The following is a 17,220-nucleotide window of genomic DNA, read 5'->3' on the forward strand; positions in this document are numbered from 1 at the left end:
TATCTTGAAATATATATTCATCATTGTTTAAAATCTTTTGAAAACATTTCTCATGGAAACTTTTGAAATGTATACAAAGTAGAAAAAGTATTATAATGAACTTCTCACTATTTCTTTTTTTTTTTTTTTATAAAGATTTATTTATTTGAAAGTTACACAGAGAGAGGAGAGGCAGAGAGAGAGAGAGAGAGAGAGAGGTCTTCCATCCAATGATTTACTCCCCGATTGGCTGCAATAGCCAGAGCTACGCCAATCTGAAGCCAAGAGCCAGGAGCTTCTTCTGGGTCTCCCATGCGGGTGCAGGGGCCCAGGGACTTGGGCCATCTTCTGCTGCTTTCTCAGGCCACAGCAGAGAGCTGGATCAGAAGTGGTCCAGGTCTCTAACTGGCGCCCAAATGGGATACAGGCACTTCAGGCCAGGGTGTTAACCCACTACACCACAGCACCAGCCTCTTCTCACTCTATTTCAACAGCTGTCAACATTTGCTTTGTTTTCATTCATTACCCCACCTCTCACCTCACTGAATTAGTTTGAAAACATAAATCCCCAGTTTCATTGTTATAAATAGTTTAGAATACCATATTATTGTAAATTTCTGTTGAAATGGTCAGTTATAAATACTTTTTACAGTTTTATTTTTTGCCTTTCTATTGAGTATTTATAATTACTTAATGAAGTATTCATATAAGCAATTATGAAGTGTATTGTGCCTTTATAAAGTTAACCTTTTATTTCCAATTACAGGGAAAATTATAAAGTCAGTTCCTGGAAAACTAATGAAAGAGGTAACTGATTTATTTTGATTCTATAGCATTATAGTCATAAACTTTTTAAAAATTGATGAATTTTAATGGCTTATATGATACTAAAAATCATAATTTTGATTTTTGATTTTTCTGCCATGACCTCTGTACCGTGACAGAAAGGTCAGCATTTAGAACCTTTCATCATGAATTTCATTAATTCCTGTGAATCTCCAAAGCCTAAACCAAGCAGACCAGAACTGACCATTCTCAGCCCTACTTCAGAAAACAACAAGAAGGTACTGCTCATTACTTTAAAGAGTCATTAAGTTTCAAGTTCTCCTACTTGAGATTATTTTTCTACCATAGGGGAAATGAATGCTTTGTTAATGAAAAACCTTATAATTTACACCACCTTTATATGGAAATCACTTGCACAGTGTAAAGAGGGTATTATGTGTAGCTTCTTGGTTCTTTGCTTTAATATGGTAAATGTGGTTTTTTAAAGATACTGTGTTTACAGACTTCTGTCATTTCTATATTTAGGGATTCCTTTTTTAAAGATTTATTTGTTTGTTTGAAATACAGAATGAGAGAGGGGAAGAGAGAGAAAGAGAAGAGAGAAATGTCCTATCTGTTGGTTCACTGCCCAAAGGCTTCAATAGTCAGGGATGGGCCAGACCAAAGCCCAGAGCCTGGAGCCCAAAAATCCATTTGGATCTCCCATGTGAGTGGCAGTGGTATAAGTGCTTGGGCCATCCTCTGCAGTCTTCCCAGGCACATTACTGGGGAGCTGGATCAACAGTGAGCAGCTGGAACTCAAACTAGGCATTCTGATATGGGATGTGGTCGTTCCAAGTGGCAATTTAACTGCTGGCCAAACACCTACCTTTGTATCACCCTACTTTGTATCTGTTGCTGTGTTACAAACCACCCGAAAATTACCGGCTTAAAACAACAACTGTTGATTTTATTTGTTTATGATTCTGTGGGTCAACATTTTGGACTGGACTTAGCTGATTATACTGCAACTGGTCTGTAATCTTGGCTTTTCTTGGTCTGGATGACCAAAGATGACTTTGTTTCCATGTCTGGTGAAAGTTGGTTCTGCCTGTTGGCTGGACCTTGTGTCTTCAACAAACAGTACTCAAGTCACATAGTAGCAGCATTCTAAGATAGGTAGATACATAAATTGGTTTATGTGTGTATGTATGTGAAAGGCAGAGTTACAGAAAGATCTTTTCTATCCACTTGAGCATTCATTAGATAGCCACAATGGCCAGGGCTGGCACAGGCTGAAGCCAGGATCCCAGAACTCCATCCTGGTCTCTCAGGTGGGTGCAGGGGCCCAAGTACTTGGGTCATTTTCTGCTGCTTTCCCAGGCACAGTAGCAAGAAGCTGGATTGGGAGTGGAACAGACAGGACTCCAACTGGTACCCAAATGAGATGTCCCCATGAGATGGCAGCTTACCTGCTGTACTACAATAGCAGTCCCAATAACAGTAGTATTCTAAGAGGGGAAGCCTCAAGACACAACTTTCCAGGCTTACGTTTGCTCAACGATTTACTCAACATCTGTCTCATTAGCTAATGTAAGTCATGTAGTCAAGTCTAGTTGGTGTGAGACGGAACACACAAAAGAGATTGGCTACAGAAAGGCATGATCCTTGGGGCTGTTACTTTTATTCTCCTATCAGTTTTGTAAAATTCTCAGTTATATACTTTTTAGATATTACCTTATCCTATCCCCCCCCTTTTTTTCCTTTGACAGGCAGAGTTAGGCAGAGAGAGAGACAGAGAGAAAGGTCTTCCTTCCGTTGGTTCACCCCCAAAATGGCCGCTACAGCTGGCACGCTGTGCCGATCCGAAGACAGGAGCCAGGTGCTTCCTCCTGGTCTCCCATGCGGGTGCAGGGCCCAAGCACTTGGGCCATCCTCCACTGCCTTCCCAGGCCACAGAAGAGAGCTGCACTGGAAGAGGAGCAACGGGGACAGAATCGGGTGCCCCCACTGGGACTAGAACCCGGGGTGCCAGCGCCACAGGCAGAGGACTAGCCTAGTGAGCCGCGGTGCTGGCCTATCCTATTCTCTTTCAAAAATATTTTTTCATCTTGCTATTTAAAATTTTAAATTAACATGTAATACTTATACATTTTTATGGGGTACAGTACAGTATTTCAACACTATACACAACATAAGCTGATTGAGTTTGGCAACAAAAATTTCATTTCTTTTGTGTTTTGAGACTACCAGCTCTTTTCTAGTTCTTTATATAGTATGTTCTATATTATTATAAACTATAGTCACCTCACTCTACTGTGAAACACTAGAAGTCATTATTTCTATATGACTATTTTGATAGCTGTTATCTTTGTCTCCTGGAAGACTGATTTAATTCTCATTCTGTTTTCCATTTATTAACAAAATATATCATATCTTAACTCAAATATCATCTTAAACGGCTTTCTGAGTAAATCTTAGCCCTCCACAGTTAATGAATGTTTCCCAAAACAGTTTATTGCACTTAGTAGTATTTGTATTTTCTTTTGGGATTGTTGTAAATAAATCTTGTGATTAAATCTCAAAACTGCTTGAAATGATTTAAGAGATTCTTAAGAAATAGCTTTTTTTTTTAGGTTGCCTACTATATGTGCATACTTTTATAAGTGATGAAATGTTAAAATTAGTCTAATGAGTAGGATTATGGAGAATTTTCCAGAGAAGACCTTTAAAGATTGAGAAATTGTGTAAATTTTTGTACTGAAAGGATATGTCTTCAAAAACTTTATGAAAGTTTGGTCAAACTGGAAATTAACTTTGCTGATGGCTTGTTAATTGGTCCAACTTTATAGGAAAGGAATTTGTTATTACACAACAAAATCCGTCAATTGTTTACATTCTTTGACCTTGTGACCCAAATGCTAGGAATTTTTTGGAAGAAAATCTAATAGAAGAGCTTGTAATGCATGATGATGTTTATTAAAGTATTATTTACAAAAATTAAAAGTTGGAAACCATATGAAACTCAACATTATAGGAAGGATTAGTCATGTTAAAGAATATCTACTCCAGGATTTGTACCAGGTAAAATTATAGTTACAGAAACTATAAGACAACATAAAGATATTTGATGTGGTACTAAGTGAAAAAAAAAAAGCAGGATGTAATATTTTTTGTACCCCATTGTGCATGACTATACATGGTGATTAGATTAGTTGCAGTATATGGCGATTGGGTTGTTTTTCTCCCAGTCTTTTTCAGATTTACTATATCATTACTGTTTCCTAATGAAAAATTAAATTAAAAACATGTGGCAGTAGGGGAATTGTTCCAGAAGATGGAATACTTTTCATATTTCTTAGTTTGGGGAAGATGTTTTAATCTTATATCTCTGAGTTAAGAATATCTGACAAAAGAACCAATAGAATGTAGGGTGTTGGTTCTTGGGACACTTTTTTAAGAAAGCCTTTAAATAATTCATCTTCAAGCAGCCAGTGTTGTAGTACAGTGGATTAAATGCCCGTATCTGTGACATTGGCATCCCACATTACCCAGTATAAGTTGCAGCTATTTCACTTCCTATCCAGCTTCCTCCTGCTAATGTGCCTGGGAACACCACTGATGATGGCTAAAGAGCTTGAGCCACTGCCACCCATATGGGAGACTCAGGTGCAGTTCCTACTCCTGGCTTTAGTGTGGACTAGTCTTAGCTATTGTGGCCATTTGGGGAATGAACCAGTGAATGAAAGATTTTTTTATCTCTGTCCCTTTTCTCTAACGTTCTACCTTTCAAATAAATGAGCAAACAAATAAATAAATCTTTTTAAATTCATCTTTAAATAAGATTCAGTATACTTTCCTTCATAGTTTTCTGAACTTCTTCTCTCGCAGTACTTATGTTACATCATTTCATTAATTTCTTGACCTATTTCTATTGGATGTTAAAGTTGTTGGGGAATAGTGAGCTGTCTTCCTATTCCCTGTCCTTGGTGTGCTATCTGGCACATGGAAAATACTTAATGTTTATTGAATGGATGTATAAAAGGAGTAAAATAATTCTTTTGTTAAAATTCATTAAGATGTATTGTTACTTATAATAGATTTTGTTTGCGATTTAGTTGCATGTATTGTTTTACCCATGAGTGGTTCTTCATGTCATATCATGTTTGTTTTTTTCCCCTCCACATTGATTAGGCCTTTTCTGGACTTTGAATATTATTGTCTAAATAATCTGTTCTTAAAGCTGAATTTTCACCTCAACTTACTGATTAAATAAGATTTATAATATTTAAATCATGTTTTAAAATTAGCTCTCAATAATCTTTATATTTTACTTTGTTCCTTTTAATGTATGAAAACAAAGAAGGGGTTCTTTATAGATAATAAGCTTTTTTTGCAGTGGGTTTGCTGTCAGAACACAGGTGTTGTGAAAATCACCACTAAATTGAAGCCAGAATGGGACAGGAAAAGACTCACATCAACATCGTCGTCATTGGTGTAGATTCAGGCAAATCCACCACCACTGGCCATCTGAGCTACAAAAGAAACCATTGAAAAATTTGTGAAGGAGGCTGCTGAGGTGGGAAGGGGCTCCTTCAAGTGTGGCTGGGTCTTAGATAAACCGAACATCGAGCGTGAGCGTGGTATCACCATTGACATCTCCCTGTGGAAATTTGAGACCAGCAAGTATTATGTGACTGTCGTTGATGTCCCAGGACACAGAGACTTCATCAAAAACATGATTACAGGCACATCTCAGTCTGACTGTGCCATCAGATTGTTGCTGCTGGTGTCAGGGAATTTGAAGGTGTTATTTCCAAGAATGGGCAGACCTGTGAGCATACCCTTCTGGTTTACACACTGGATGTGAAACAACTAATTGTTGGTGTTAACAAGACGGATTCCACTGAGCTACCCTACATCCAGAAGAGATACAAGGACATTGTTAAAGAAGTCAGCACCTATGTTAAGAAAATTGGCTACAACCCTGATGTCGTAGCATTTATGCCAATTTCTGGTTGGAATGGTGATAACGTGCTGGTGCCAAGTGCTAATATGTTACAGTTTAGGGATGGAAAGTCACCCGCAAAGATGGCAATGCCAGTGGAACCATACTGCCTGAAGCCCTGGATTGCATCTTTCCACCAGCTAGACCAACTGACAAGCCTTGTAGACAAGGATATCTACAAAATTGGTGGTATTGGTTCTGTTTGCGTGGGCTGAGTGGAGACTGGTGTTCTCAAACCTGGCATGGTGGTAACTTTTTGCTCCAGTCAACATCACAGTTGAGGTCAAGTCCATTGAAATGGACTGTGAAGCTTTGAGTGAAGCTTTCCCTGGGGACATTGTGGGCTTCAGTGTCAAGAACGTGTCTGTCAAATATGTTTGTCGTGGCAACATTGCTGGTGACAGCAAAAATGAACCACCAATGGAAGCAGCTGGCTTCACTGCTCAGGTATCATCCTGAACTATCCAAATCAAATCAGTGCTGGCTACGCCCCTGTCCTGGTTTGTCACACAGCTCACATTGCTTGCAAGTTTGCTAAGCTGAAGGAAAAGATTGATTGTCATTCTGAAAAGAAACTGGAAGATGCCCATAAATTCTTAAAATCTGGTGATGCTGCCATTGTTGATATGGTTTCTGGCAAGCCCATGTGTGTTGAGAGCTTCTCTGACTATCCTCCTCTGGATTGTTTCGCTGTCTGTGATATGAGACAGATGGTTGTTGTGGGTGTGATCAAAGCAGTGGACAAGAAGGCTGCTGGAGCTGGCAAGGTCACCAGGTGTGCCCTGAAAGCTCAGAAGGCTAAATGAATATTATCCCTAATACCTGCCAACACAGTCTTAATCAGTGGTAGAACAGTCTCAAAACTGTTTGTCTCAACTGGCCATTTAACTTTAATAGTAAAAGACTGGTTAATAATAACAATGCATCGTAAAACCTTCAGAAGGAAAGAAGAATGTTTTGCAGATCATTTGTGTGTGTGTGTGTGTGTGTGTGTGTGGCAGTTTTAAGTTATTAGTTTTTAAAATCAGTACTTTTTAATGGAAAAAATTTGACCAAAAGTCTGTCACAGAATTTTGAGATCCATTAAAACAAAATTTAACGAGAAATAAAAATACAAATGATGAGTTTGTCTGTTGTGTCTAAAGTGATCATAGGCTTTACTGTGATATTTTGGGGAGAACCATTTTTAATGCCATTTTGGGCATAATCATGGATTTTTAGAAACATTTTAACCTGTTATTCTGTTTTGATCAGAAAAGGTCTAAATGTCTGCTCTGTGTCACTTTAGTTATGACTATCATCAGAAAGTACAATAAATTATTTCAACTTTTATTTTAGCTTTTCAATGATCTGTTTAAGAATAATGCAAACCGTGCTGAGAATACAGAGAGAAAGCAAAATCAGAATTATTTTATGGAGGTGATGACTGTAGAAGGAGTGTATGATTACCTGATGTATGTAGGTAAGATATAAGTGGTTTATATTAAAAGCTGTTTTTATTCATTTTATTTCTTCTGTGATGCAAATTAATGCTCTTGAGTACAGTCACAGTTAACTGTTTTTAAATTTTAATATCCTTTCATAAGAATCCAATGTAGTCAGTCTTGAATATATAAAATACTAATGTTTACGCACTAAATATTGACCATTGCCATTTGGGTTGTCTATATTGGAAAATGTTCAAAGTATCTATTTATTATGAACAAAACGGGATTTTATTTGATTGTTCTCAGGACGAGTAGTTTTCCAAGTTCCTGACTGGCTTCATCATCTGTTAATGGGAGCTCGAATCCTCTTTAAAAACACCCTGGAAATGTATACTGACTACTATCTTCAGTGTAAACTGGAGCAGCTATTTCAGGAGCACCGTTTGGTCTCACTTATAACACTTCTCAGAGGTTTGTGTTTTCTCAGTTGTTTGTTTCATGTTGTGTGTACCCAGTGATTTTTAAGTAGATCTAGAAGATTGAGAAATCTTAATTTTTCTTTGATTTGTTAGTAGAGGAAATACCTTGTGTTTGAACAGGTGAGAATTCCAGGTGTTTGAACAGATGAGAATTCCAGAAAAGTACTTTTTTTTAATTCTTTTTCAGATGCTATATTTTGTGAAAACACTGAACCCCGTTCTCTCCAAGATAAACAGAAAGGAGCAAAGAAAACTTTTGAAGAAATGATGAATTACATTCCAGGTATAATATTTGATAAGTAATTCAATTTTGTATAGATTAGCACTTCCTTGATGTTACAGTGTATAGTAATTATTGAAGCTAATTTTTACTGTGAATTTTAATTTTAGAAATAGTTATAAGGACCAATTAAAATGAACTCAGTTGTTAAAGAAAAATTTTATTTTTATTTGAGAGGCTCAGAAAGAAGAGAAAGGGGTAGAAGAGGGCAGAGAGAGCACTCCTGTCTGCTGTTTCACTGCAATGGCTGGGGGTCAGCCAAAGCCGGTGGCAGGAGTTCAGATCAGTCTGGTCTCCCAGATGGGTGGCAGGAGTCCAATTACTTAAGCTATTATTGCTATTTCTTAGGGTCTGTATTGGCAGGAGCTGTAGCTATGAATCAAACTCAGGCATTAAGTGTCTTAACTAGTAGACTGAAATGCCTGCTCCCATTTAAAAAAAAATTTTTTTATGTTAGCACTAAGAACTTTAAGACAAGGCTTTTTCTGCTTACATAATAGTCCATAACTTAAAATCAGACATCAAAGTGACAAGTGGTGGCACAGTTGGAGTCCTGCTGCCCACTGTAGATGACAGTAGCTGTTGTAGTGTGTATGATTAAAAGATTAGAATTTGTTCATTCATTCCAAATTTATTGAGTATTGTCTATGTTCTAGGCGCTGTGCAGAGTGCAAGTGATGTAAAAACTACTTGATTACCTCAGTCTCACAGGAACATAGACATTGAGAAAGCATACATGTGATAATAGTATATTCAAGTTATAGAGGTATTATAAGGGGGAGTGAATGGCCACCTTTCCTGTAAAGCTCTTTGGGTCACTTAGTAAATAAATGGTAGTAACTTCCTCTTGTGATGGGAAATAACAAAGGAAAAATGTCAAGGAATCAAAGTGGAGGGTACTTAGTTTAGAAGAGTTTGAATGTGAAGTACTATAAATTGGGAGGAAATGTCTCATAGTAATTGGATATCTAGATTTGGAAGTTGGAGCAAGAGTGATTTAAGGTAGATTGGTAGAGTTATGGGAGCCATGTGTGGATGGATACCAATGTGCAGGGAGAAGATACAGAGTAAGAAGAAAAGAATGTGACTTCTGGCTTCCTCTTCAGGATGTGAGCAGCTAGAAGCCTCTATGTTGATGTAGTAATGAGTGAAAAAACTAAATATACTGAAAAATTGACACCTGCTAGACCCATTAGAGTGGTGAGGTTAGGGCAAACCACTGTGTCCCAAATTGGAGAGACCAGGAAGCTAAAACAGCATCCTAGCTATTCAGCAAAAACTCATGAATACAGACCTCTTAGAGTATCATTGTAGAGGTAGGTAAACCTGAACCATAATCAGTAAATTGCTGGGAGTTCAATATGAACAAATATGAAAGATTAAAAACTCCAGGGGGAATAAGTTGTGGATACTTCCCACACTTTTTAACTTTTACTGCCACATACTGGACCAAGTTCCAACAGTGAATACCAGAAAAAAAATCTTATGATTCTGGCAGGGGGAGAAGGGGGAATTATATTAGAACATTTTATTCTTGAGAAGGCCCTACCCTCAAGAGAAACTATTTAACCAGAGCCTAATTGCCCTGGGGAGAAGGGAAAATTGCAGCCTGCTCTGGCTTTCTATGTGGAGAAAGGGAAATGCCCTATTTCCACCCACTATAGCCATTCTGTCCTACCTAGAGGAGGAGAAAATCCCAAGAAACACTCATGAAGTTCATGGTTATATGGTTCGGGCTCACTAAGAGATTGAGAGCTACCTTACCATCACAGTACTAAAGGCCTATTTATAGCAGTTCTGTTTGCCCAGTGTGTCATGTCCAGCTATTTAAAAAAATTGCAAAATTTCTAAAAAGAAAAGTTTGAAGAGACAGTCAAGGATCAGAACCAGATTCAGATATGGCAGGGATGTTAGAATTATCAAACTGTGAATTTGAAGCAGCTATGAATATGATCATGAGGGCCTTGATGGATAGATAGCATGTGAAAATATACAAATAATGTAAGCAGAGATTTGGAAATTCTAAAAAAGAAGTTAAAAGAAATGCTGATAGGGTGGGTGTTTGGCCTAGTGGTGAAGATACTAATATCCTATATCAGAGTGCTCGAGTTTGAATCCTGCCTCCATTCCCAATTCCAGCTTCCTTCCAGCACAAACCCTGGGAGGCACGAGAAGATGATTCAAATAACTGGCATCCTGCCCTTCACATGGAAGCCCTGGATTAAGTTCCTGGCTCCCAGTTTTGATCTGGCTCAGACCCAGATGTTGTAGACGTTTGAGCAATGAATCAGCAAATGGAGCTGTCTGTGTCTGTCTCCATAAAAATTTAGGGAAAAAAAGAAATATGGTAGAGATAAAAAATACTGAAGTATAGATGAAGAATGCTTTTGATGAGCCTTATTAGTAGACAGAATGTAGCTAAGTAAAGACTCCCTGAGCTTGAAGATACCTTAGCACAGGGACAGTTTTTGTTTCTTTCTTTTTGTTTTTGTTTTTGTTTTTGTTTTTTATTTTTTTTAAAGATTTATTTGAAAGAGTTAAAGAGAGGGAGAGACAGATCTTCCATCCACTGGTTCATTCCCCAAATGGCTGCAACAACCAGGGCTAAGCCAGGCTGAGGCCAGGAGCCAGGAGCTTCATCTAGTCTCCCATGCGGGTGCAGGGGTCCAAGCACTTGGGCCATCCTCTGCTGCTTTCCCAGGCAGACACAGGGAGCTGAATCAGAAGAAGAGTTGCTGGGACTTGAACTGGTACCCATATGGGATGCCGATACTGCAGACAAGTGGCTTAATGTCCTGCACCACAGTGCTAGCCCCCAGGGGCAGGGTTTGACGTAACCATTGAAGTGTTGATTAAGATGACTTAAGATGACAGCACCTCACATAAGAATACCCGAGTTTGATTACCTGTCTGGCAGACCCTGGCAGGCAACAGTGCTGGCTCAAGAAATTGAGTTCCTCCTACCACGTGGAAGACCTGAATTAAATTTTTTTATTATTATTATAAAAATTTATTTCTTACATAGCTGTGGCATTGCAGGTAAAGCCACCGCCTGCAGTGCTGGCATTCCATATGGGTGCTAATTTGAGTCCTGGCCAACTCTCTGCTATGGCCTGAGAAAGCGATAGAAGATGGCCCAAGTCTTTGGGCCACTGCACCCACTTGGGAGACCTAGAGGAAGCTCCTGACTCCTTGCTTTGGATCGGCCCAGCTCTGGCCATTGCAGTCATTTGGGGAATGTACCTGGGGATGGAAAACCTCTCTCTCTCTCTCTCTCTCTCTCTCTCTCTCTCTCTCTTCCTCCCTGTAACTTTGCTTTTCAAATAATAAAAATAAATCTTTACAAAAATTATTTCTTTGAAAATCAGAGAGAGAGAGAGAGACCTTCCATCTGCCATTAGCAGGGAGTTGGATGGGGATTGGAGCAGCTGGGACCTGAACCAGGGGCCATATAGGATACCAGTGTTATAGGAGGTAGCTTTAGCTACTATGTTACAATGCCAGCCCCTGAATTGAATTCTTAGTTTTCTGCTTTGTCCCTACCCCCTCCATTGTTGGCATTTGGGGAGTGAACCAAGTGGATGAGTGCTCACTGTCTCTAGAATAAGTAAAAGAAAAAGTAGAAAAAAGATATCATAGCACAAACCATCCTAACTACAAAGTAAAGAGAAAAAAAGAAAAAAAAAAAAGCCAGAATATCCAGGAACTATGGGAAAACTACAAAACGTGACAATTCTAAACGGAGAAGAAAGGAGAAGAAAGAAACACTATGGGGATGTGTAAAGCCACCGTCTGTGGTACTGGCATCTCATATGGGCACCCGTTGAGTCCCAGCTGCTCCACTTCCAATCCAGCTTTCTGGTACGGCCTGGGAAAGCCGTAGAGGGTGGCCCAAGTCCTTGGTCTCTGGCACCCGTGTGGGAGACCTGGAAGAAGCTCCTGGCTCCTGGCTTTGGATAGGTGCAGCTCTGGCCATTGGCACCATCTGGGTAGTGAACCAGTGGATAGAAGAGTTCTCTCTCTCTGCCTCTGCCTCTCTGTAACTCTGACATTCAAATAAATAAATAAATAATTCTTAAAAAAAAAAAACCACTCTAGGGGCTGGCACTGTGGCATAGTAGCTTAAGCCTCTGCCTATGGCACTGGCATCCCACATCAGTGCTGGTTTGAGCCCCAGCTGCTCTACTTCTGATCCAGCTCACTGCTAATGATCTGGGAAGGCAGCAGAAGATGGCCCAAGTTCTTGGACCCCTCTACCCATGTGAGAGACCCAGAAGAAACTCCTGGCTCCTGACTTCAGATCTGCCCAGCTCTGGCTGTTGCGGCCATTTGGGAGTGAACCAGTGGTTAGAAGACCTTTCTCTCTGTCTCTCCCTCTCTGTCTGTAACTCTGCCTCTGAAATAAATAGATAAATTAAAAAAATAAAAAATAAAAATGCACTCTAACACATAAACCAAAGACAAAATATTGAGAGAAATTAAAAAATACTTTCAACTAAATAAAAATGAGAACACAGTGTTTCAAAATATGTGGGATACAGTGAAAGCAATGATTGGAGCCAAGTTTATAGCACTGAAGGCCTATATTAGAAAACAAAAAAAAATATCTAAAGCCAATTGCCTAAACTTCCACTATAGGAGACTAGAAGAATATGTTGAATATGTTAAATCCAAAATAAACAGAAGAAAAGAAATAATAAAAATTGGAACATAAATCAGTGACATTGGAAACAGGAAAGCAGCAGAGAAAATCAGTGAAATTAAAAGCTAGTTCTTTGGGAAGATCAATAAAATTGATAAGCCTCCTGTCAGGTTGAGAATAGGAGAGAAGACAAATTAGAAGTGAAAGAGGAGGACATTATCACAGGTCCCATGGACATTAAAGGATATTAAGGATGCCGTGACTCTGTGTGTGCCTACAACTTTGATAACCTAGGGCAGTATGGAATAAATAATCGAAAGATAGCATATGCTAAAACTCATACAAGAAATATATAGTGTGAATAGGATTGTCTGTAGGCGTTGAATCAATAATTAATAGCCTTAGAAAACACAATGGGCCAGTGCCGCAGCTCACTAGGCTAATTCTCGCCTGCGGTGCTGGCACCCCGGGTATTAGTCCCGGTCAGGGCTTTGGGTTCTGTCCAGGTTGCTCCTCTTCCAGTCCAGCTCTCTGCTGTTGCCCGGGAGTGCAGTGGAGGATGGCCCAGGTGCTTGGGCACTGCACCCGCATGGGAGACCAGGAGGAAGCACCTGGCTCCTGGCTTCGGATCGGTGCAGCGCCAGCCATGGCAGCCATTTAGGGAGTGAACCAACGGAAGGAAGATCTTTCTCTGTCTCTCTCACTGTCTAACTCTGCCTGTCAAAAAGAAAAAGAAAAAAGAAAAAACACAAACGGCCAGGCCCTGATTCTCTGGTGAATTCTGCCAAACATTTAAGAAAACTGCTGATTTTCTATAATCTCTCAGAAAATAGAAGCAGAATGAGTATATCCTAACTCATTCTAGGAAGTCAGCATTACCCTAAAATCGAGACCAGAGACCCTACATGAAAAGTAAAGTACAGAAGTATATCTCATGTACATAAAGGCAGAAATCCTCGATAAAAAATTAGCTAATCAATCCTCTGCCTGAGGCACCAGCACCCTGGGTTCTAGTACCAGTTGGGGCGCCAGTCCTGTCCCGGTTGCTCCTCTTCCAGTCCAGCTCTCTGCTGTGGCCTGGGAGTGCAGTGGAGGATGGCCCAGGTGCTTGGGCCCTGCACCCACGTGGGAGACCAGGAGAAGCACCTGGCTCCTGGCTTCGGATCAGCACTGTGCGCCAGCCACAACACACCAGCCGTAGCGGCCACTTTGGGGGTGAACCACTGGAAAAAGGAAGACCTTTCTCTCTCTCTCTCTCTCTCTCACTGTCTAACTCTGCCTGTCAAAAAAAAAAAAAAAAAAAAAAAAAAAACTAATCAATCCAACAATGTACGAAAACCATTGTACCGCCAACAAGTGACGTTTATCCCATGTATTCAAGACTGGTTCAACATTCAAAAATCAGTGAATGTAATTCATCTTATTGAAAGATTAAAAAGAAAAGTCACATGATCAAATCAATGGATGCAGAAAAGGCATTTGATAAAATCCAACACCAATTCTATTCCTAGTAAAGAAACTAACTCTATTTGTTTTTGGTAATTAAGAAACTAGGAATTGAAGGGGAACTTCCTTAATAAAGACTATCTACAAAATACCTGCAGGTAATGACATACCTAATAATGGAAAGCTGAAAGCTTTCCCACTAAAATCAGGATAAGGCCAAGATGTCCCTCTCACCAAGTGCTTTTCAACATTGTGCTGGAAATTCTTGCTAATTTAATTAGTCAAGAAAGGGAAATAAAAGAAATATAGATGGGGAAGGAAAAATAAACTGCTTTTGTTTCTATATGATATGATCATTTATGTAGAATATTGGAAAGTGACAAAAGAGGATCTTGTGATTATAACAGGGTCTCAGGATACAAGCATAATACACAAAAGGCAGTTACGTTCATATGTGCTTACAAAGAATAATTGAAATTTGAAATTAAATGCAGAATACTGCCTCAGAATCAGCCCTGAGCCAAGTCAAATCCAGGAGCCTGGAACTCAGTCTGGGTCTCTCATGTGGGTAGTAGAGACCCAAGTTGTCACTTGCTACCTCTCAGGGTATACATTACTGGAAACTGGAATTGGAAATGGAGCCAGAACCTCAATCCAGACACTCCTGTACGGGATATGAGTGTGCCAACTGGTGTCTTAACTGCTGCATCGAAGGCCACCCTAGGTCTGATTTCTTTTTGGTGGTAGAAATGACACAAGTGTTGCAAGATAACTGTGTAATCAGAAGTGAATCTAAACTTGTTGTACCCTAAATTACTGTTTTGTTTTGTTTTGTTTTGTTTTTTTTTAATTTATTTGACAGGTAGAGTTATAGAAGTGAGAGAGACAGACAGAGAGAAAGGTCTTCCCTCCGTTGGTTCACTCCCTAAATGGCCACCATGGCTGGCGCTGCACCGATCTGAAGTCAGGAGCCAGGTGCCTCCTCCTGGTCTCCCATGGGGGTGCAGGGGCCCAAGCACTTGGGGAAGAGGAGCAACCGGGACTAGAACCCGGTGCCCATATGGGATGCCAGCACCACAGGCAGAGGATCAGCCAAGTGAGCCACGGTGCGGCCCCCCTAAATTACTGTTTAAACATTTATAGTATTTCCCAAAATGATTGTTCTGTAAGGTGGTTATTAGTAATTTATGGGGGCTGGTATTGTAACATGGCAGGTTAAGCCGCCTCCTGTGATGCCAGCATGGGTGCTGGTTCATGTCCCTGCTGCTCCACTTCTGATCCAGCTCCCTGCTATTGCACCTGGGAAAGCAGAAGAACATGGCCTAAGAACTTGGGCCCCTGACACCCACATGGGAGACCTGGATGAAGATCCTGGATGAAGATCCTGGCTCCTGGCTTTGGCCTGGTCCATCCCTGGCCATTGCAGCCATTTGGGGAGTGAACCAACAGATGGAAGATCTCACTTTCTGTCTCTCCCTCTCTCTGTAAATCTGCCTTTCAAATAAATAAATCCCTTAAAAATAGTAATTTATGCAAAAAGTATAAAAATAAACTTGTCACATTCATCAATAAAATTCTACCTTAAAAATCAAAATCCCCCCAAATTAAGAACATTATGAAGAACTACTGAATAAAAATAGGATACTGTCGAGCCGGCGCCGTGGCTCAATAGGCTAATCCTCCACCTTGCGGCGCCGGCACACCGGGTTCGAGTCCCGGTTGGGGCGCCGGATTCTGTCCCGGTTGCCCCTCTTCCAGGCCAGCTCTCTGCTATGGCCAGGGAGTGCAGTGGAGGATGGCCCAGGTGCTTGGGCCCTGCACCCCATGGGAGACCAGGAAAAGCACCTGGCTCCTGGCTCCTGCCAGGATCAGCGCGGTGCGCCGGCTGCAGCGGCGGCCATTGGAGGGTGAACCAACGGCAAAAAGGAAGACCTTTCTCTCTCTGTCTCTCTCTCTCACTGTCCACTCTGCCTGTAAAAAAAAAAAAAAAAAAAAAAAAAAATAGGATACTGTCATAACAACCTGACTGATCTTTGCTCTCGGAAGCTATGCAGGGTTAGTTAGCTCTGATTAGTATTTGAATGGGAGACTGCTTGGGAATACCAGGTGCTGAAGGTTTGGGGCTAGCATTGGGCTTAGCAGTGAAGATGCTGCATGAAACAACCACATGCCATATTGGAGTGCGTGGGTTCAAATTCTGGCTGAGATTTTACCTTCCTGTTGACACATGCCCTGGGAGGCAACAAGTAATGGCTCAAGTAGTTTTGGTCACTTTGACCTTCATGGGAGACCTACTTTGAGTTCCTGGCTCCTGGCTTTGGCCTGTCCCAGCCCTGGTTGTTGCAGGCATTTAGGGAGTGATCCAACAGATGGAGGATTATTCTGTTTGTATCCCTCCCTGTCTCTTTTTAAATAAATAAAAGTGTTTTCTTTGTGTAGAGGTAGACTCATGTTCTATTTTAGTATTAATGTATTTTTTCTGTGCTTTTCTGTATGTATATGCACAAATGTACAAACAGTATTTTAGGTTTTTTGTTTTTTTTTTTACCCAAATGGGATGATACAACAAGTACTATTTTCCAACTCTCTTTAGCCATTTCTTTTCTGCATCATTCTTCAGGGCTTGTATTTCTTTATGCATTGTGAATTTCCAAAAGAAGGGTACATAATACTGCATTTCTCAACTTGACTATAGAATTCTTTATTTTCCAGGAGCCTCTTAAAGAACACTGTTTTAGGAAAATACTTATTTATAGTTTTTGCATAATATCTGGGAAATAGAGTGAGAATTTTGCTTTATGATCCAATGAGTCAGTTTATAATTCTAGATTGTTTCATGTGTGGCTTTCTTGTTCAGATTTGATAGTAAAGTGTATTGGTGAAGAAACCAAGTACGAAAGCATCAGACTTTTATTTGATGCCTTACAGCAGCCAGTACTCAACAAGCAGGTAAAAACTGTTAACACCAGTATTCAGGTGTTGGGTTGGTTTGGTGAATGACACAGTAGGATGTCTGGAATATATTTGGCTGTATAAATGACACTTAAATGGGGGCAATGCAATTCAGACATTCAAGAGATATATTTGTATTATTCCTTTTTTGCTGATTCCTTTTTCTTTATAACATGATTTTTAAAGTTTAAAATTGATATATATCATAGAAAATTTAGAATATATAGAAAATTCATTAAATA

The 17,220-nt window shown here is 40.0% G+C and overlaps 2 protein-coding genes across 15 annotated transcripts in view; one reads left to right on the forward strand and one right to left on the reverse strand.

Moving 5' to 3' along the window:
• SNX14 (sorting nexin 14) overlaps nucleotides 1–17,220 on the forward strand; it is a 99,011-nt gene that overhangs the window by 79,547 nt on the left and 2,244 nt on the right. For all 12 annotated transcript variants that reach the window (XM_051854506.2, XM_051854508.2, XM_051854507.2 and 9 more), the window contains 6 exons: nucleotides 746–786; nucleotides 924–1,043; nucleotides 7,091–7,214; nucleotides 7,486–7,650; nucleotides 7,846–7,941; nucleotides 16,884–16,975. In XM_051854506.2, the coding sequence (XP_051710466.1) occupies nucleotides 746–786; nucleotides 924–1,043; nucleotides 7,091–7,214; nucleotides 7,486–7,650; nucleotides 7,846–7,941; nucleotides 16,884–16,975 (638 nt within the window). The remainder of the gene's footprint in view (nucleotides 1–745; nucleotides 787–923; nucleotides 1,044–7,090; nucleotides 7,215–7,485; nucleotides 7,651–7,845; nucleotides 7,942–16,883; nucleotides 16,976–17,220) is intronic.
• NT5E (5'-nucleotidase ecto) overlaps nucleotides 1–17,220 on the reverse strand; it is a 105,120-nt gene that overhangs the window by 30,978 nt on the left and 56,922 nt on the right. The window contains exons 9-10 of one of the 3 annotated variants that reach the window (XM_070073819.1): nucleotides 5,221–5,279; nucleotides 1,696–1,914 (exon numbers count right to left, since the gene is read on the reverse strand). In XM_070073819.1, the coding sequence (XP_069929920.1) occupies nucleotides 5,248–5,279 (32 nt within the window). In that variant the 3' untranslated portion in view covers nucleotides 1,696–1,914; nucleotides 5,221–5,247. Of the gene's footprint in view, nucleotides 1–1,695; nucleotides 1,915–5,066; nucleotides 5,280–17,220 lie in introns of those variants that run through there. The other 2 variants (XM_070073820.1, XM_017345271.3) reach the window with 2 other exon arrangements.

This window comes from Oryctolagus cuniculus, chromosome 5 (assembly GCF_964237555.1).
Source record: "Oryctolagus cuniculus chromosome 5, mOryCun1.1, whole genome shotgun sequence".
NCBI classification, from domain to species: Eukaryota; Metazoa; Chordata; class Mammalia; order Lagomorpha; family Leporidae; genus Oryctolagus; species Oryctolagus cuniculus.